A 14,626-nucleotide genomic window follows, 5' to 3' on the forward strand; every position below is an offset into this window, starting at 1 on the left:
TGCAATATTTTGTTCATTTGTTTCAGTATTTAAAATCCATTCAAAAGTTCCCTGTTTGGGGGGGGGGTACATCTATCAGTCAATACTACTAATCTAACACTCTCTCTTCCTATAGCAACAAAGAATAAAGAAAATTTCCCAAAAATCACAGGGCAAGGAAAGGACATATCCTTGCAAACTGTAAACTTCAAAGCAGCTTGCAAGGCCCATGAACCTAAACCACCAGACCTTTCCATTGCTACTTTAGCATGTAGCTTATCATTCTTTAATTTGGAAGAAAGCGGAAATCTCACTGCACTCTTTCCTTTCTTTCAGAGCTCCTCTGGAAAGTATTGTTAAAGAGGCAACAAAGTGTTGATCATTTCTGGAAGGCAATCAGATATCTCTGTAGTCTAAGCATAGTTCTTGCTTAATGAATATCGAAGATGATTTTTCAGAGGAATGTTGCAAAAAATTACTGAATCTCATTCTATGAGGCAAAAAGAGCTATGGTAAATATAACAGGTTTCATTATGTATCTCAATTCTCTGTGGAATTTGCGTTCCACAGAGGCTCTACTCTGGGATTAGTTCATTAGTAGGCTAAACTCTGCGGAAGAGAGAAATATTCTGAAGTTTGTCCACCTTTGTATGTACATGCATCTTATTTGCATAACCTTTCCCACGACATTTAGAAGGGGGGGGGGAGAGAGAGAAAATGAGTGTATATGCATACAAATGAGTTTCATTTTTCTTGTATTTTATATCATACACATGATTGTGGCAGTTCATGATGTTCTGCAGTGCATTGTTAATAGGTTATAGCACTTCCTAACATTAAGGAACACATCCTAACACGTAGCTTGAATCAACTCCTATTAAATAGTGGTCTGTCCTTTTCTCATTAATCACACTCTCATTTAGCTGCTGGGGGGTTTCTCAGATCAATTAAAGATGGTGAAATATTTTCCACCACTTTCATCAGCACAGTTTGCAGAGTCTCACTGATAAGGCTGCCTAACTTTAAGCTCTAGGGTTTATCCCTTGGAGATCAGGTCCCCATGAGTTTGAATACAGGTATGCTGATGAAATAGGTTCAGTGTATAAAGTACACATGCAAATCTCCCCATGAAAAGATAATATAATTTATCTTTAGGTCTTCTTTTCACATCGTCTTGTCCCAACACCTGGCCAGTCCTCATGGTAGTCATGATGGGACCAACTATTTTCAAGTGCATGATCTGCATCATTTGTGAGTATAGCCAGATCACAAAATGTAAATGGACAAAACGTTTTAAAATATGTACTTTTCTTTTCTTTTCAGGGTTTTTCTTTAATGAAATAGTTCAATGTGTATATAATTTATTGATTTTAATTCTACCGACAAAAATGTCACATTGCCAGGATATGTGAGAAAGAAATGCTTTTTTGTTCTTTCTTTCACTTAGTAAATTTTTCAAAGAACAATTGGAGATTATATATGTAATAGCACATAAACTGTTATGAGGAGGAATGTTGAGAGTTGAGAGGAATGTAGAACTCCAGAAGGATTATATTTGCTATTCTTAATACTGGAAGAAACATTCAGCTGAGAAGTGTGGGGTATGTGTGAAACCACTTCAGGCAGAAATCAGGTCAGGTTTGCTTAAATTTATAGTTGAGCAGTCTAAATATTCGCTCCCACTTTAAATGCAAACACACACATTTTTTAACACCTGCAAAAAACCATTATTCTTTAGACGAGTCTGCCCAGGTATTTAGAAAGCTGAGGTAATTTTAAACCGTTTTAGTATTTTAACATTTGTATGTTTTAAAGTGTGGCTGTGATTCCCCCCCTTGATTTTACTGTTTTATCTTTTCTGGTCTCTGAATGGAAGCATAGGTTCATATCCCACATCTGACAAATCCTCATGGTCTGGATGGCTCATCTGGAGTGTGGTGCTCAATTTAGTATGTTTTCCTCTTAACCAAGCATTCATAGAGTAACAGCACTAGGCAGCAATTGTGTGCAATTAACAAGTTCCACTGGAATCAATGGAAGAGGTACAGTGATAGCATGCATTACTCTACATGAGCAGAGTAATGCATGCTGTAAGTTTAGTGACATTTCCAAGTCCCCAAGTCTACTCTCCAAATAATGACCTTATATTATCAATAGATATAAATGCAAAGAAACTCCTTTCCCCCTTCTACCACTCAAGACTACAACATTTCTTAAGCACACTGGCAATGTTATTTCCTTTGACTGCTGTGAAGGTTAATGATCATAGAATTCTTTTCTTTCTTTCAATCATAGATTTCTTCGCTTTGATTGACGTTCTGTCCTTGAAAAAATTCATCTGAAACCTTTTCTGGGTTAAACCTCTTCAAGTGATATATCATACATAAGAAGTACACAGAATGCTTTCACTTTAGGGCAAACAACTGTTCTTTTTTTGTTTCCACAAAAGAACAACCAATCATAAGATGGATCTCTCAAATCATACAACAGTGAGTGAATTTCTTATCACAGGATTTCCCAACCTGGAAAAGAGCAGATTTCCAATATTTACGCTAGTACTAATTATGTACACACTAACAGTGATAGGAAACATGGTTATAGTATTCATCACCAGGTATGAAAATTCTCTTAACACTCCCATGTACTTCTTCCTGGGCAATTTTTCCTTGCTGGAGATCTGTTTTACCTCCGTCACAGCCCCAACAATATTGGTTGATCTCATTAGAAAAAAGAATGTTGTATCCTTCAAGAACTGCCTTACCCAAATATATTTTTTCCATGCTCTTGGTGGCATTGAGTGCCTCCTTTTGGCTGCCATGGCATATGATAGATATGTGGCTGTACGTTCTCCTTTAAGATACAACACCATTATGAATAGTGTTGTCTATCATCAGCTTGCTACTTGGTCTTGGGTCACTGGCTTGGTTCTGCCATTGATCCCAACAATTCTCATATCTCAGCTCAACTATTGTGGGAGCAATGTAGTGGACCATTTCTTCTGTGACATTTTGCCATTGCTGAGGCTGGTTTGCAACAGGACCCAGCTCAACGAGATGCTGAGTTTCTTCATCTGCTCCTTTCTCCTTGTTGGGTCATTCACAATAACTGTGGCTTCTTATGCTGCCATCTTGATCACTGTTCTGGGAATTCGTTCTTCCGATGGGCGGAAAAAGGCCTTCTCCACCTTTGCTTCCCATTTGACAGTGGTTGGTATCTATTATGGAACAATGATGTTCATTTATGTCAGGCCCACCCGAAACCTCTCCTTCAATATGGACCAGTTGGTGGCTGTCTTCTACTGCCTGGTCACTCCACTCTTGAATCCTATCATATATAGCCTCAGGAACAAGGAGGTGAAAGAGGCCCTTAAAAAAGTTCTCTGTAGGAAACAGGAAGGACTGAATTGATAAGTTTCTCTTCTGGAAAAAGCTGAGCTGAGCTTTAACAGAGGAACATACAGAAACAATGTATAAATTTTATAATGCACCACTTGTAATACCTACTTAGATACTGTACAGACACATTTATTAGCAATCATCATCGTTTAAGCTTATGGTCACTTTTTTGCAAAAGCAACTCAGAGCAACTTACAATATCAGAACTACTAACAAAACTTGCAGTGCACTTCCATGTACAGTGGTACCTCGGGTTACATACGCTTCAGGTTACATACACTTCAGGTTACAGACTCCGCTAACCCAGAAATAGTGCTTCAGGTTAAGAACTTTGCTTCAGGATGAGAACAGAAATCGTGCTCTGGCGGAGCGGCAGCAGCAGGAGGCCCCATTAGCTAAAGTGGTGCTTCAGGTTAAGAACAGACCTCTGGAACGAATTAAGTACTTAACCCGAGGTACCACTGTATGTATACTCAGAAGTAAGCTGCATGTGTATCTTTTAATACATGCTTATCTTTTAATGCTTTGTGATATGTACAATTACCAAGAATTAAATCTGTCGGGATTTCTAAGAAATGAAGATTAAGATATCAGCATTCATTATATACATGAACTGCATTGCTTTTAAAAACTCAATAAATTATTGGCGTAGAGACTCTCAGCCAATGTTATTGAGCAAAAGAAAAGATAAAGATGAATGTAAATCCTTCACTGTAAAGCTATTCACCATGACTTTTAGAAGACATCTGAAGGTAGCCCTGTTTAGGGAAGTTTTCAATGTTTGATGTGTTATCATGTTTTTAATATTCTATTGGGAGCTGCCAAGAGTGGCTGGGGAGACCCGGCCAGATGGGTGGGGTATAAGTAATTTATTATTGTTATTGTTATTGTTATTTGAACAGGCAAATATAAGTTTGAAAGGCAACCACTTTCCAAGTGGTAATTTATTGCAGCATGCATATGACCCTTTAAATCCTACTCAGACATTGAGTAGATTGTCTCCACACAATCTTTACACACAGAGATAGCTAGCCTCACTCCACTAACACTCTAACTCTACCCTCAACCACAGGGGTAATCCTTTACACAAGAAGGTGGAGTGAAGCAAGCCAGTATAAAAGTTAAGCTGGTTTAAAGTTACACCAAATTCAGCAGGGGGGTTGCTGCTCTGTGTAAGCCTGGCAGAGGGAAAAGAAGCCTTTAAAATTGTGCTTTATGCCAGGTTGCCAAGTCATATTATTGAGCTGAATGGGTTTAGAATCCAGCCTAAGTCCGCCCACCCTTTCTAGTCCTGCCTCTTCCACACGCCTTCTAATGCCCCTTTTTGAGACTTACACTAGCCTTGACTCAGCCAGCTTCAGCAGAGCCCTGGCTGAGCCGCAGAAAGCCAGTTACATTGGCATAGCATCAGCTGAGCCAGGGTTGGAGATGAAGTGCCTACTTAGCCCAGCAGAGTCAGAGATCGACTGCTCCTTTAGTGGCAAAGCATGTCATGTCTGAACAGGAACCCTGATCATTCCAGGTTTATGGCACAGGGGTGTTGGGACACAGGAAGCACATATATCCCTGCTCCTCTGTCCATGACTTGGAGGAAGAAACCTGTTTGGTACATTGGTAAATGAGATAACCACTTCGTCCTGCCAAGAGATGATAATCATTTTGCCATTCCCAGCTGCATCAGTATAGTATAGTATATTAATAAGTATAGTAAATTTCTCTTTCTCACCTTGCAAAACATAGATATGACCAGCTTATCAAGTAGCTACATGTACAGTATTTCTAGGTTGTTAACTGGGAAAGGGTGGAATGGATATCCCTGATTTTCGGGAATGTATTAGTACAGTAGAATGTGTATTACAATATCAGATTGGCCTGCAATGAAAGGCAACCCGACTTCTGTTTCAAATGGTTAAAAGTGGTGGCAACACTTTTGAAAGTAGTTAGGATTTGCTGTCATTTCTCGAAGCTTGTGTAGTTTGCTTTCATCCACATACTTACAACATATTTTGCCATAGTTCTAAACCTCCATGGATTCATTAATGGGGCATTCCCATGAGCTTCCCTTAAACAAGAATATAAATAAAAACATGCTTCTTTGCTACATCACAGTGTGCTGCTTTAAAATAAGAAATAGTACTTCTTTGGTGGCCAGAAAGCGTTTTTGTGTAAGTTGGGTATGTTTGACATCCTCTGAATCTAAGGGAACCATTTGCTCTTTGGAGTATGGAAGAACAAGAACTGAGTGTTTGTGCTTTGTATTAATAGAAAATGAAAGAAGTATGTTGCATAGGGAGGAATGATAGGGATAGTTGTTACATGTTATTTCTAAGAGCACACAAATAGTGTGCCCTCTCATTAAACCTCTTACTATTTTTTTCTTTGTGGAAGTGTCCATGATGTGGTCAGAGGCATCAAAATATAAATTCTTTTGAAACTCCCGAGATCTTCACTTGAGACGGTGCCTGTGGTCTGCATATCACAGAATGCACACTTCCTGCCAGGAAGCCATGCTATGGGCTTGGCTGGTCAATATTTTCCTACTCTATTATCATATTTACACAAACAAATTATATGTAATGGGACAAATTTTTAGTGTAAATTCTAGTGTGTTATAAAATGGTTTGATTCTCCCATACGAAAACACACATCCTGAAACTGGAGGAACTGGTTTATTTTTTCCTCGGGTAATAATGCAATTTTATCTACAACATCAGCTTATCTATCCCAACATTTATGCATTTATTTATTTAATTATTTAATAAGCCATCCTCCAACGGGTGGTAATGTAGGAGCTTTCCAATATGTGGTTAACACAGTTTTGGCAGCAACCAGAAGTTGCATGGAAAGCTCAGCTGCAAGGTCTTTAGTTCCTTTACCACTCTTTTCTTCTTTCACTCTCTTCCAGATTGTGCAAAGTTTCCTTTTTCCTTCCAGCTGAGGGCCGGAGTTTGAGTCCTAAAAAGATCAAACTGACCTAAGTATATAAGGGGAGGGGGTAGCAAATCCTGTTAACCTTCATACGTGTGATATTTGCTCATGGACAGTGAGTGTAACAATTTGCTTTTCAGGTACAACCACAGTGGAATTTGTTGCATACGGAAAGCCATGAAGGTGATACAGTCTATATAGTTGCATTATGCCTGGAAAGCTTTCACTGATAATGCTGAATAGTACTGAATTTTCTAAAATAGCACTCTCCTAACTGTAATATTCAGATAAGACACCATGGGCACATCATCCTTCTTTAACAACCAAACATCAATAACAGAATTTGTACTTCTGGGATTTGTAACTATTAAAAGAGGGAAGTCCTTGCTCACCATCCTCTTCCTCACAATGTATATTATGTGCTTCTTGGGCAACTCAGTCATCATCACTGTGTGTCTATTAAATCAGTCCCTCCACACACCTATGTATTTCTTTCTTGGCAATCTCTCCTTCCTAGATATCTGTTACATCTCCGTGACTCTCCCTAAAATGCTCATAGATCTTTGGGTCCAATCTCCACACATTTCCTTACTGGATTGTGCAGCACAAATGTATTTTCTTATCTCATTGGCGGGTGCTGAGGGATTTCTTCTTGCCTCCATGGCTTTGGATCGGTACTTTGCTATATGTCACCCATTGGTCTATGCAAGATTCATGACTAAATGGACCTGTCTCCAGCTGACTGCAGTATCCTGGGCTTGTGGCTTCTTCAATGCTACTCTCCATACAGCACTCACATTCCGACTGTCTTTCTGCAGATCTAATGTGATCAGTCATTTTTACTGTGACATTCCTCCATTGCTGAGCATTTCATGCTCCGACACATCAATTAATGAAGTGGCACTTTTCACAGTGGGTGTATTTGTAGGTTTTAGCCCTTTTTTCTTTACTCTGATCTCCTACTCGTTGATTCTTCATGCTGTTTTCAACAATCGGCAAAAAGGACATCGTCACAAGGCCATTTCCACCTGCGTATCTCATGTCACGGTTGTGATTCTGTTCTACTGCTCTGGGATATTCACATATTTTCGACCTACCTCCAGCTACTCACTGGAAAAGGACCAGCTTGTTGGGGTTCTCTACAATATCATAACTCCAACGCTTAACCCTATCATTTATAGCCTACGGAACAAAGAAGTGAAAAGAGCAATAAGTAAGTTATTAATTAGATAACATTATAAAGTTCGGACCTTTAACAAGAACTGAGATTAACTGAGACACACTGTTAATAAATGGTGTATCAAGACAACTGAACTTTCTTTAAAATAAAATGTTACACGGTGTGTGATAAGCTGAGAGACATGTGATTTCTGTTTTACCATATGATGCTAAATATTCCCGATAGGCATGTGACGTCCTCTAACCTTAGTTTCCAAAAATAATAATAATGGTGCATTGTTTTGTAACTGCCAGTAGTGAAAGTTGCAAATAAATATGGAACCTTGATAAACTAACTTGTATGTGATCATTTCAGTATAGTGGTATGCATGATCCAAAGTAGATAGATAGATTAGATTAGATAGATGATTGATAGATGATAGATGATAGACGACAGATGACAGACGATAGATGATAGATGGATGATAGATATTTTGTCTTCACTGATAATTTCTTGAGCACAACCTTAGATGTACCTTAAAATCCCACTTTAGGCAAATTTTGGTAATTTTTTTAGAACTGAAGTCATTCACAGGTGAATTCTTCAAAATATTCCTCTGGTTAACTTCCATCATTATGATGTTGGGAACCAATATGTTTCAGGCACTTTTGTTCCAAAGGTAACAGAAAGGTGAATAAAAGAGATGGCAATTCTGTATTTTAAATAACTAATACCCCAATGCTAAGGATTGACGTAACATGGAAACCTTCACTGCTAAGAGTTCTTTTAGACATTTCATGGATAACTCTAATCTTGGATCCCCAGTCTTGGGAAGGATATTGGCACCATTTGGAAAAGAGGATCTGTGGACAGGAGACTGCCACCCCTACTCCCATGAGCATCTTTCACCAACTGCTTGCCATATTTCTGATATGCAAACTTCACAAAATGCACCAGCTCTCAACACTATCATCTATAGCCTACGGAACGTAGAAGTGCAATTGGCAGTTAAGACATTGGGGGGGAAGAGAAAGCATTTACTCTTGGAAATTAAGATTGTCCAGAGAAATTGAATTGAATTATGTCCATTTGTCCTAACTGGTGGAGTGAAGACTTAAAGGCTTCCAGAATAGTATGGAGCTTTTCAATGAAATCCAAACATAAAAGATTTTGTGACTCTTTGGGACATTTTAGCCAAGCCATGCTCCACTGTCCTACACCTGATATCATATCTGCAATGTATTTCATGTCAAACCTCTCTTTGTTAATGACTTGCAGTGTTCTTCTTTAATTTGTATCCCTAACATTCTATACTGAATTTGCTCTGAGTACAGGTATGGAGCGCTATACACAAATCATTCAAATGAACAGAGTTGAGAAAGACAATTTTCAGCTTACAGTAAAAGCACACTTGAATGGAACCAGGAGAGGAAACCTTAATGGCTGCAGATATATTATGAAACATGATATGCCCACCACCCCTTCACAGCTTTTCATTGTTTATTAAAACACCATTTCATTCCTACAGATTTTATTTTATATGTAGCGCATAATGATTCTAATTTTTGTTTCAATTGCTGCTTCCTTTTTATATTGCTAGGTGTTTTTAAAATGGCATTGTGACTTCAAATGCAAAGTGCCTTTTGTACCAGAATGGTGGGATAAAAAAGCTTTAATAAAACACAAAATAAAGGATATACCTTAATATATACATTTTTACAAGCAATCTTCCCCAACAGAATGCAATTTCTGCATTATTTTCACTAAAAAAATATGCCTTTCTAGGTATACTTTCCCCTAGAATACACATTTGTGTACAGGTTATTTATTGGAGAACTGTATGGCAAAATTCAGAGAAGTTTAAAGAGATTTCAAAGGATAGCAGCATTTTGTTTAAAATATTGTTTCAGGAAGTATGGATTATGTAGATTCAAATTAAAATGTGAACCAAATCAAATTTGTATTCCATTCCTGTTTCACAGATCCTTTCAGTAATGTATTAGTTGCAATGTCAGAATAGAACTGAAGATACTCAGAATCAAGTCCTTGTTCAGCCATGAAGCTCACTGGGTGACCATGGGACAATCACTGCTCTTTAATCTAAACTCCCTCACATATGGTTGTGAGGATAAAATAAGGAAACATATATGCTACATTGAGTTGAGGCATAAATAAAGGTGGGGTGATACACACACACACACACACACACACACACACACACACATTCTATAAGACCAGAAAATGCTTAAATGCCCACAGATTTCACATTCCAGATTGTGTCTTTGCACTTGACTCTAGCTACTTACTCTCTCTCTCTCTCCCCCCCGTATTCTTACTAGAAATGAGTTTTGTCTCCAGACCTGTTGCACCATAATGTCACAGTGTGTGGTTGCAACATTGCACACCTGATAACAATAATATTCACATTTGATTAATGCTTACTCTGTGATGATGAAAACTCTGCTCTGTTTTGTTTTACCAAAGGCAGCATTGCCAGTGGTCAGGTTCTCCATCCCCATTTTTGGGAATAGAGAGGAAAGCTGTGGAAGAGAGGCCTCAAAATTGAACTGTGGGAGTTGAAAGCTTGTCAACCAGCACTAGAAATACTGATGGGAATTTACCTAAAAGGGTAGCTTTAGCAAATGCCTATTCATTGTATTCTAATACACCAAGCATAATTTCCAGATTCTTCCCTACCAAGCATTAATGAATGAGTTTGTGATGATATTGACTGTTTCATCTCCATACCAAAAGGGAAAATATATTTCTGCATGTAGCACTCTCATGCAGAACTCTCTAGAGGTCTTTTGACCTGAATTTCCCTACAACACTGTTTTATTATCATTCTATCCCTGATGGATTTTATCAGAAGAAGGCTCCCAACACTTTCCCTGTGGAATTAGGTTCCCTCAAGCATTGGATGGCATAAATACAGTGAATACATCAAAATTCCACCTAGATGTGAGCATCGGCTTGTGCCTAGTGACTTCACTTCAAACATCCATATAAAATGTGCAATATTAGGGCGGGTGGTGGAGCAATGCTCCAGTTTAGCAAAGCTAATGCTGCACACCTGGTAGAAAACATGCTGATGTTCTAGCAAATGTGTAGGTCGGAAGCAGGACTTGCTACCACTCTTATGCTTCCTCTGAACATGTGTCTGTTGAATAGTCACACAAAGATAAATTATTTATTTCATAAAAATCATACACATGGTCTGATTATAAAAGGGGGGGAAACTAAAAGCAGTATACATTAAGAATTTAGAAATGCTAAATATATGAAAAGCCATTGGAAAATTGTATCTTAAATGGCTTTGGAAACATAGGATTTTTGTAAATAATTTGATGTTCCTTGCAACTTTAGAGATAACACCACTTCTATTTAGTGGATTAAATACATAGAATTTTGTTGCTTCCATGAATTCATTGGCAGGGTATTCCCAACACTTTCCTTCAATCCTGAGCTGTATTGAGGGTGAGAGCACATCTATGAAAATACCTATGTTTGGAACTCCATTTTTCACTGTTTTGGAGCAAGAAAGAGCAAGCACTCATTCTGCAAAGTAAGTTTTTAAGGGCGTGGGGGGGTATAATTGTTAAATCTAAATCAAAGGTCATAAATTCTGATGAAACATGAATACGCTTGCCTGTGTTTTAATTCTGGTGTTGAGGTGTGTGTATGTGTATTAAGGATGTTCCCAGCCGACTGGATGCTGTGCTAAGTGGTTGGCCGGGATAAGCAGATGTCCATGCCACCCCAGGGCTGCCATGGATTGCCTTATTTGAGGGACAGGTGGAAACCCGTGAGCCTCCACAGTGGCCGGAGGGGATTGGGAAACAATCTAAAATGGTCTGCATGTCTGGGGGAGAGAGGAGGTGCCACGTCAGGCTGCAACTGCCACTGACTGACAAGACAGTAAGCAGCCATTCTGGTGTGTGTGTATTAAGGACGGCAATGTTGACAACAAGATCCAGTTCCTAGCAAACTCCCGACAATGGGATCATATGTATATTTATTTTGATTCATTTAGAATCATAATCAAGAAAAGTAAAGGTGAGGGAAATAAACAAATGAGGAAAAGAAAGGGAAAGAGACATAATTAATGAATAAAATGCAAATGATTCAAAGCAGACTCGTGGGTGCCACTTGACGTCTCTCTTTTTAAATTATTCTACCTGCAAGGAGGATGACTCGCATTTGGGACATTTGGAAAGCGTGAGAGCTGATGAATAATCAAATTTAAATCTGTACATTAGTCCAAGAGATGACAATTATGTTGACTCACACTGGAATTGTCACAGACTATGCCCATTTATTATGTTTTTAAGACAGTTGAGAATGTTGTGATGCTTTGAAAGCCGGAGTAAGAAAAGAGTGCAACATATTAATTGGCATCTACCCACTATTCTTGATTACTGTTTGGCAAACAGACTCTATCAAATGAGCTTGCAATGTCATTAATACCTTCAGTAAGTTGGATGCAGTAATACAAGGTTACCCAAACAATTTTTAGCAAGCTGCTTGTTTTTAAAAGGGTTCCTTGCACATTATTTCCAATGAAAAAGAAGGTGTATTCTGCAAAAAATCAAACAGGGATAGACCTCTCTCCCCTCTCTGTCTCTCTCAATTCCATGCAGCCCCTGGAGATGTTGTTACACAATCACATTATGCCATTTCCAGTGACATTAATGGCCTCATTTTGAATATGTGTGGCAGGATCTGTGCTTTCTAACTGCTTAGAGAGATTTTAGTTTTGAAAAAGCTAAAGAAAACAAATAAGAGAATGGATATAAAGTCATTGGACCACCTCATAATTCTGTAAATTCACTAAGAGCCATATAAACACAGAAAGTAAAAATTAACTCATAATCAGATTTGCTTTGAATTACAAAATATTTTCTTACTTAGCAGTTTTCTAGACTGCCTTTCCTCTCACAGGGTTATCTCAGGACAGTTCCTAATTCAGGATTAAAGTTCACATGATTGGATCAGGGCATACTATATATTTGAGAATTTGAAACCTACTATATTTGACTTATGAACTGATTAGTTTTGATTTCCAGCAGCACCATTATTCATGATGTGTTTGCACTGACCATGATATCACATAACAAAATTGTGTTGTTTTAATGCAGTGAGTTCCTTCACTTATAAGAATCTTTATCCAACTGCATGTACAATTGGATCAAGTTTACTTCTTTACACTGTTTTAGCAATGCATACAAGTCAACACATTCAACTATGCACTGTAGACCACAAAAACTTATGCAATTATAAATTTGCTAGTATTTAATGAACTGTAAGCCAAACCACTATTTTTGCTTCACCAAAAAATCTACCCAGGAAAGTGCTTTTTCTGCACTTTTTCACAATATGTACAGCTATACATTATCAACATGTGGAAGATTGGGAGGTGGGAATATATGAGAAAGCTGAAAGTGAAACAAAACTATGCACACGTAGTGCTAGAAAGTAGAAAATTGTAAAATATAAAAGGACCCAAGAGAGAATTCTGAATCCATTCATTTTACTTCAGGTAATACATCCCAAAGTCTGAGAATAAATTAGGAAAATTTGGGAACAATGCCCATTTATGAATGCTATTGTATTCACACCCTCTTTGGGGTCTTATAGAAAGCCACTGTAAGAACAGAATGATGAACCACATGGCTCTTTTGGCTGATTCAGCAGGCACTTCTTAAATTCCTAAGGATTTTGCAAAATCTGTTTTGAATTCAAGCATGTGATAACTTAGACGATTCTTAATCCAAGTTCAAAGGCATTTGTGTATGAGGTTTGTGGGGTAATTACATTCATTAACAAAACAGTTCTGAGAAAGATTGAAAATGAGGGAGTGGGAAAGATAATGGTTTGGTCTGCATGCCAGGCTAAGCAAACCATAATTTAGCATCAACATATGAGAATGGGGGCTTCCAGGAAGAAAATTTAATCTACGTTGTTCTTCTCTGATCACTTTGCTGCCATGCCATGCCATGAGATTTGAAGCCACTCTAATGCCCTAACTTTCTCCAGACTAACTATGGATTTGTAGAATTCCTGTATCCTAAATTATATTTTTGCCTGGTGTGACATGCAAGCCAGACCAGTATCAATAGTGTAATTATCTGATTTAATTAATAATCTAGATGTGCCTTTTCCTCTTCCATACAGGATATCCATTCTATGGAAGAGCTAGCTGAGAACCAGACCAGTCTAAATGAGTTCATCCTGGTAGGGTTTTCATACCTTGCTGAATGGCAAATCTTGCTGTTTTTGTTTTTTCTGCTGATGTACATTACTGCCTTAGTTGGAAACATGCTCATAATTCTGCTTGTGAAACTCAACCATTCCCTTCAAACTCCCATGTACTTCTTTTTGGTAAACCTATCTTTCTTAGAAATAGGATACACCACTAGTGTGGTGCCCCAGATGTTGGCACATCTGTTAACAAAGCATAAAAGCATTTCCAAAGCTAGATGTGCAGCCCAGATGTATGCCTTCACCATTCTGGGGCTGACAGAATGTTGCCTCCTGGCAGCTATGGCATATGACCGCTATGTTGCCATATGCCACCCATTGCACTACACAGTAATCATGAATCACCAAGTCTGTACAAAGTTGGCAGCCGCAGCATGGATTATTTGCTTCTTAGTACAAGTGGCTCAAACAGCATGGATATTCAGCTTACCCTTCTGTGGCTCTCAACACATCCAGCACTTCTTTTGTGATATCCTACCAGTGGTGAAAACGGCATGCACAGATACCTACAAAAATGAGATTGCAGTCATGGCAGTGACCATCACTTTTATCATGAGTCCATTCCTACTGATTATCCTCTCCTACATCCGTATAATTTCAACAATCCTTAAGCTTCCTTCTGCTGAGCAAAGGCGGAAAGCCTTCTCCACTTGCTCCTCACACCTCACAGTGGTGACATTATTCTTTGGGTCAGGCCTCTTCACCTACTTAATGCCCAAGTCCAGCTACACTTCACAGAGTGAACAAATGAGTGCTCTTATGTACACAGTTGTCACTCCAGTTTTAAATCCCATTATATATACCCTAAGAAATAAAGAAGTGCAGAAAGCATATAAGAAAACAATTGCAAGGGTCTTCTCTCCACAAAATCCAACTAGCTGAATATCTGAAGAATGCAGCATTG

The 14,626-nt window shown here is 38.4% G+C and overlaps 2 protein-coding genes across 2 annotated transcripts; both read left to right on the forward strand.

Annotated features, from left to right (window-relative positions):
* Positions 1–2,444: 2,444 nt before the first annotated feature.
* LOC308460801 (olfactory receptor 5V1-like) lies at positions 2,445–3,386 on the forward strand (the record flags this gene model as incomplete). The annotated part of the gene is made up of 1 exon (XM_080977336.1): positions 2,445–3,386. The coding sequence occupies one exon, from the start codon at positions 2,445–2,447 to the stop codon at positions 3,384–3,386; it is 942 nt and encodes a 313-aa protein (XP_080833462.1).
* Positions 3,387–6,599: 3,213 nt separating this feature from the next.
* On the forward strand, positions 6,600–14,604 carry LOC308460802 (uncharacterized protein; the record flags this gene model as incomplete). The annotated part of the gene is made up of 3 exons (XM_080977337.1): positions 6,600–7,515; positions 8,796–8,860; positions 13,636–14,604. The coding sequence occupies 3 exons, from the start codon at positions 6,600–6,602 to the stop codon at positions 14,602–14,604; spliced, it is 1,950 nt and encodes a 649-aa protein (XP_080833463.1).
* Between the last annotated feature and the right edge of the window lie 22 nt (positions 14,605–14,626).

The sequence above is a fragment of the Podarcis pityusensis genome (assembly GCF_964106645.2).
Source record: "Podarcis pityusensis genome assembly, chromosome: 13".
Classification (NCBI taxonomy): domain Eukaryota; kingdom Metazoa; phylum Chordata; class Lepidosauria; order Squamata; family Lacertidae; genus Podarcis; species Podarcis pityusensis.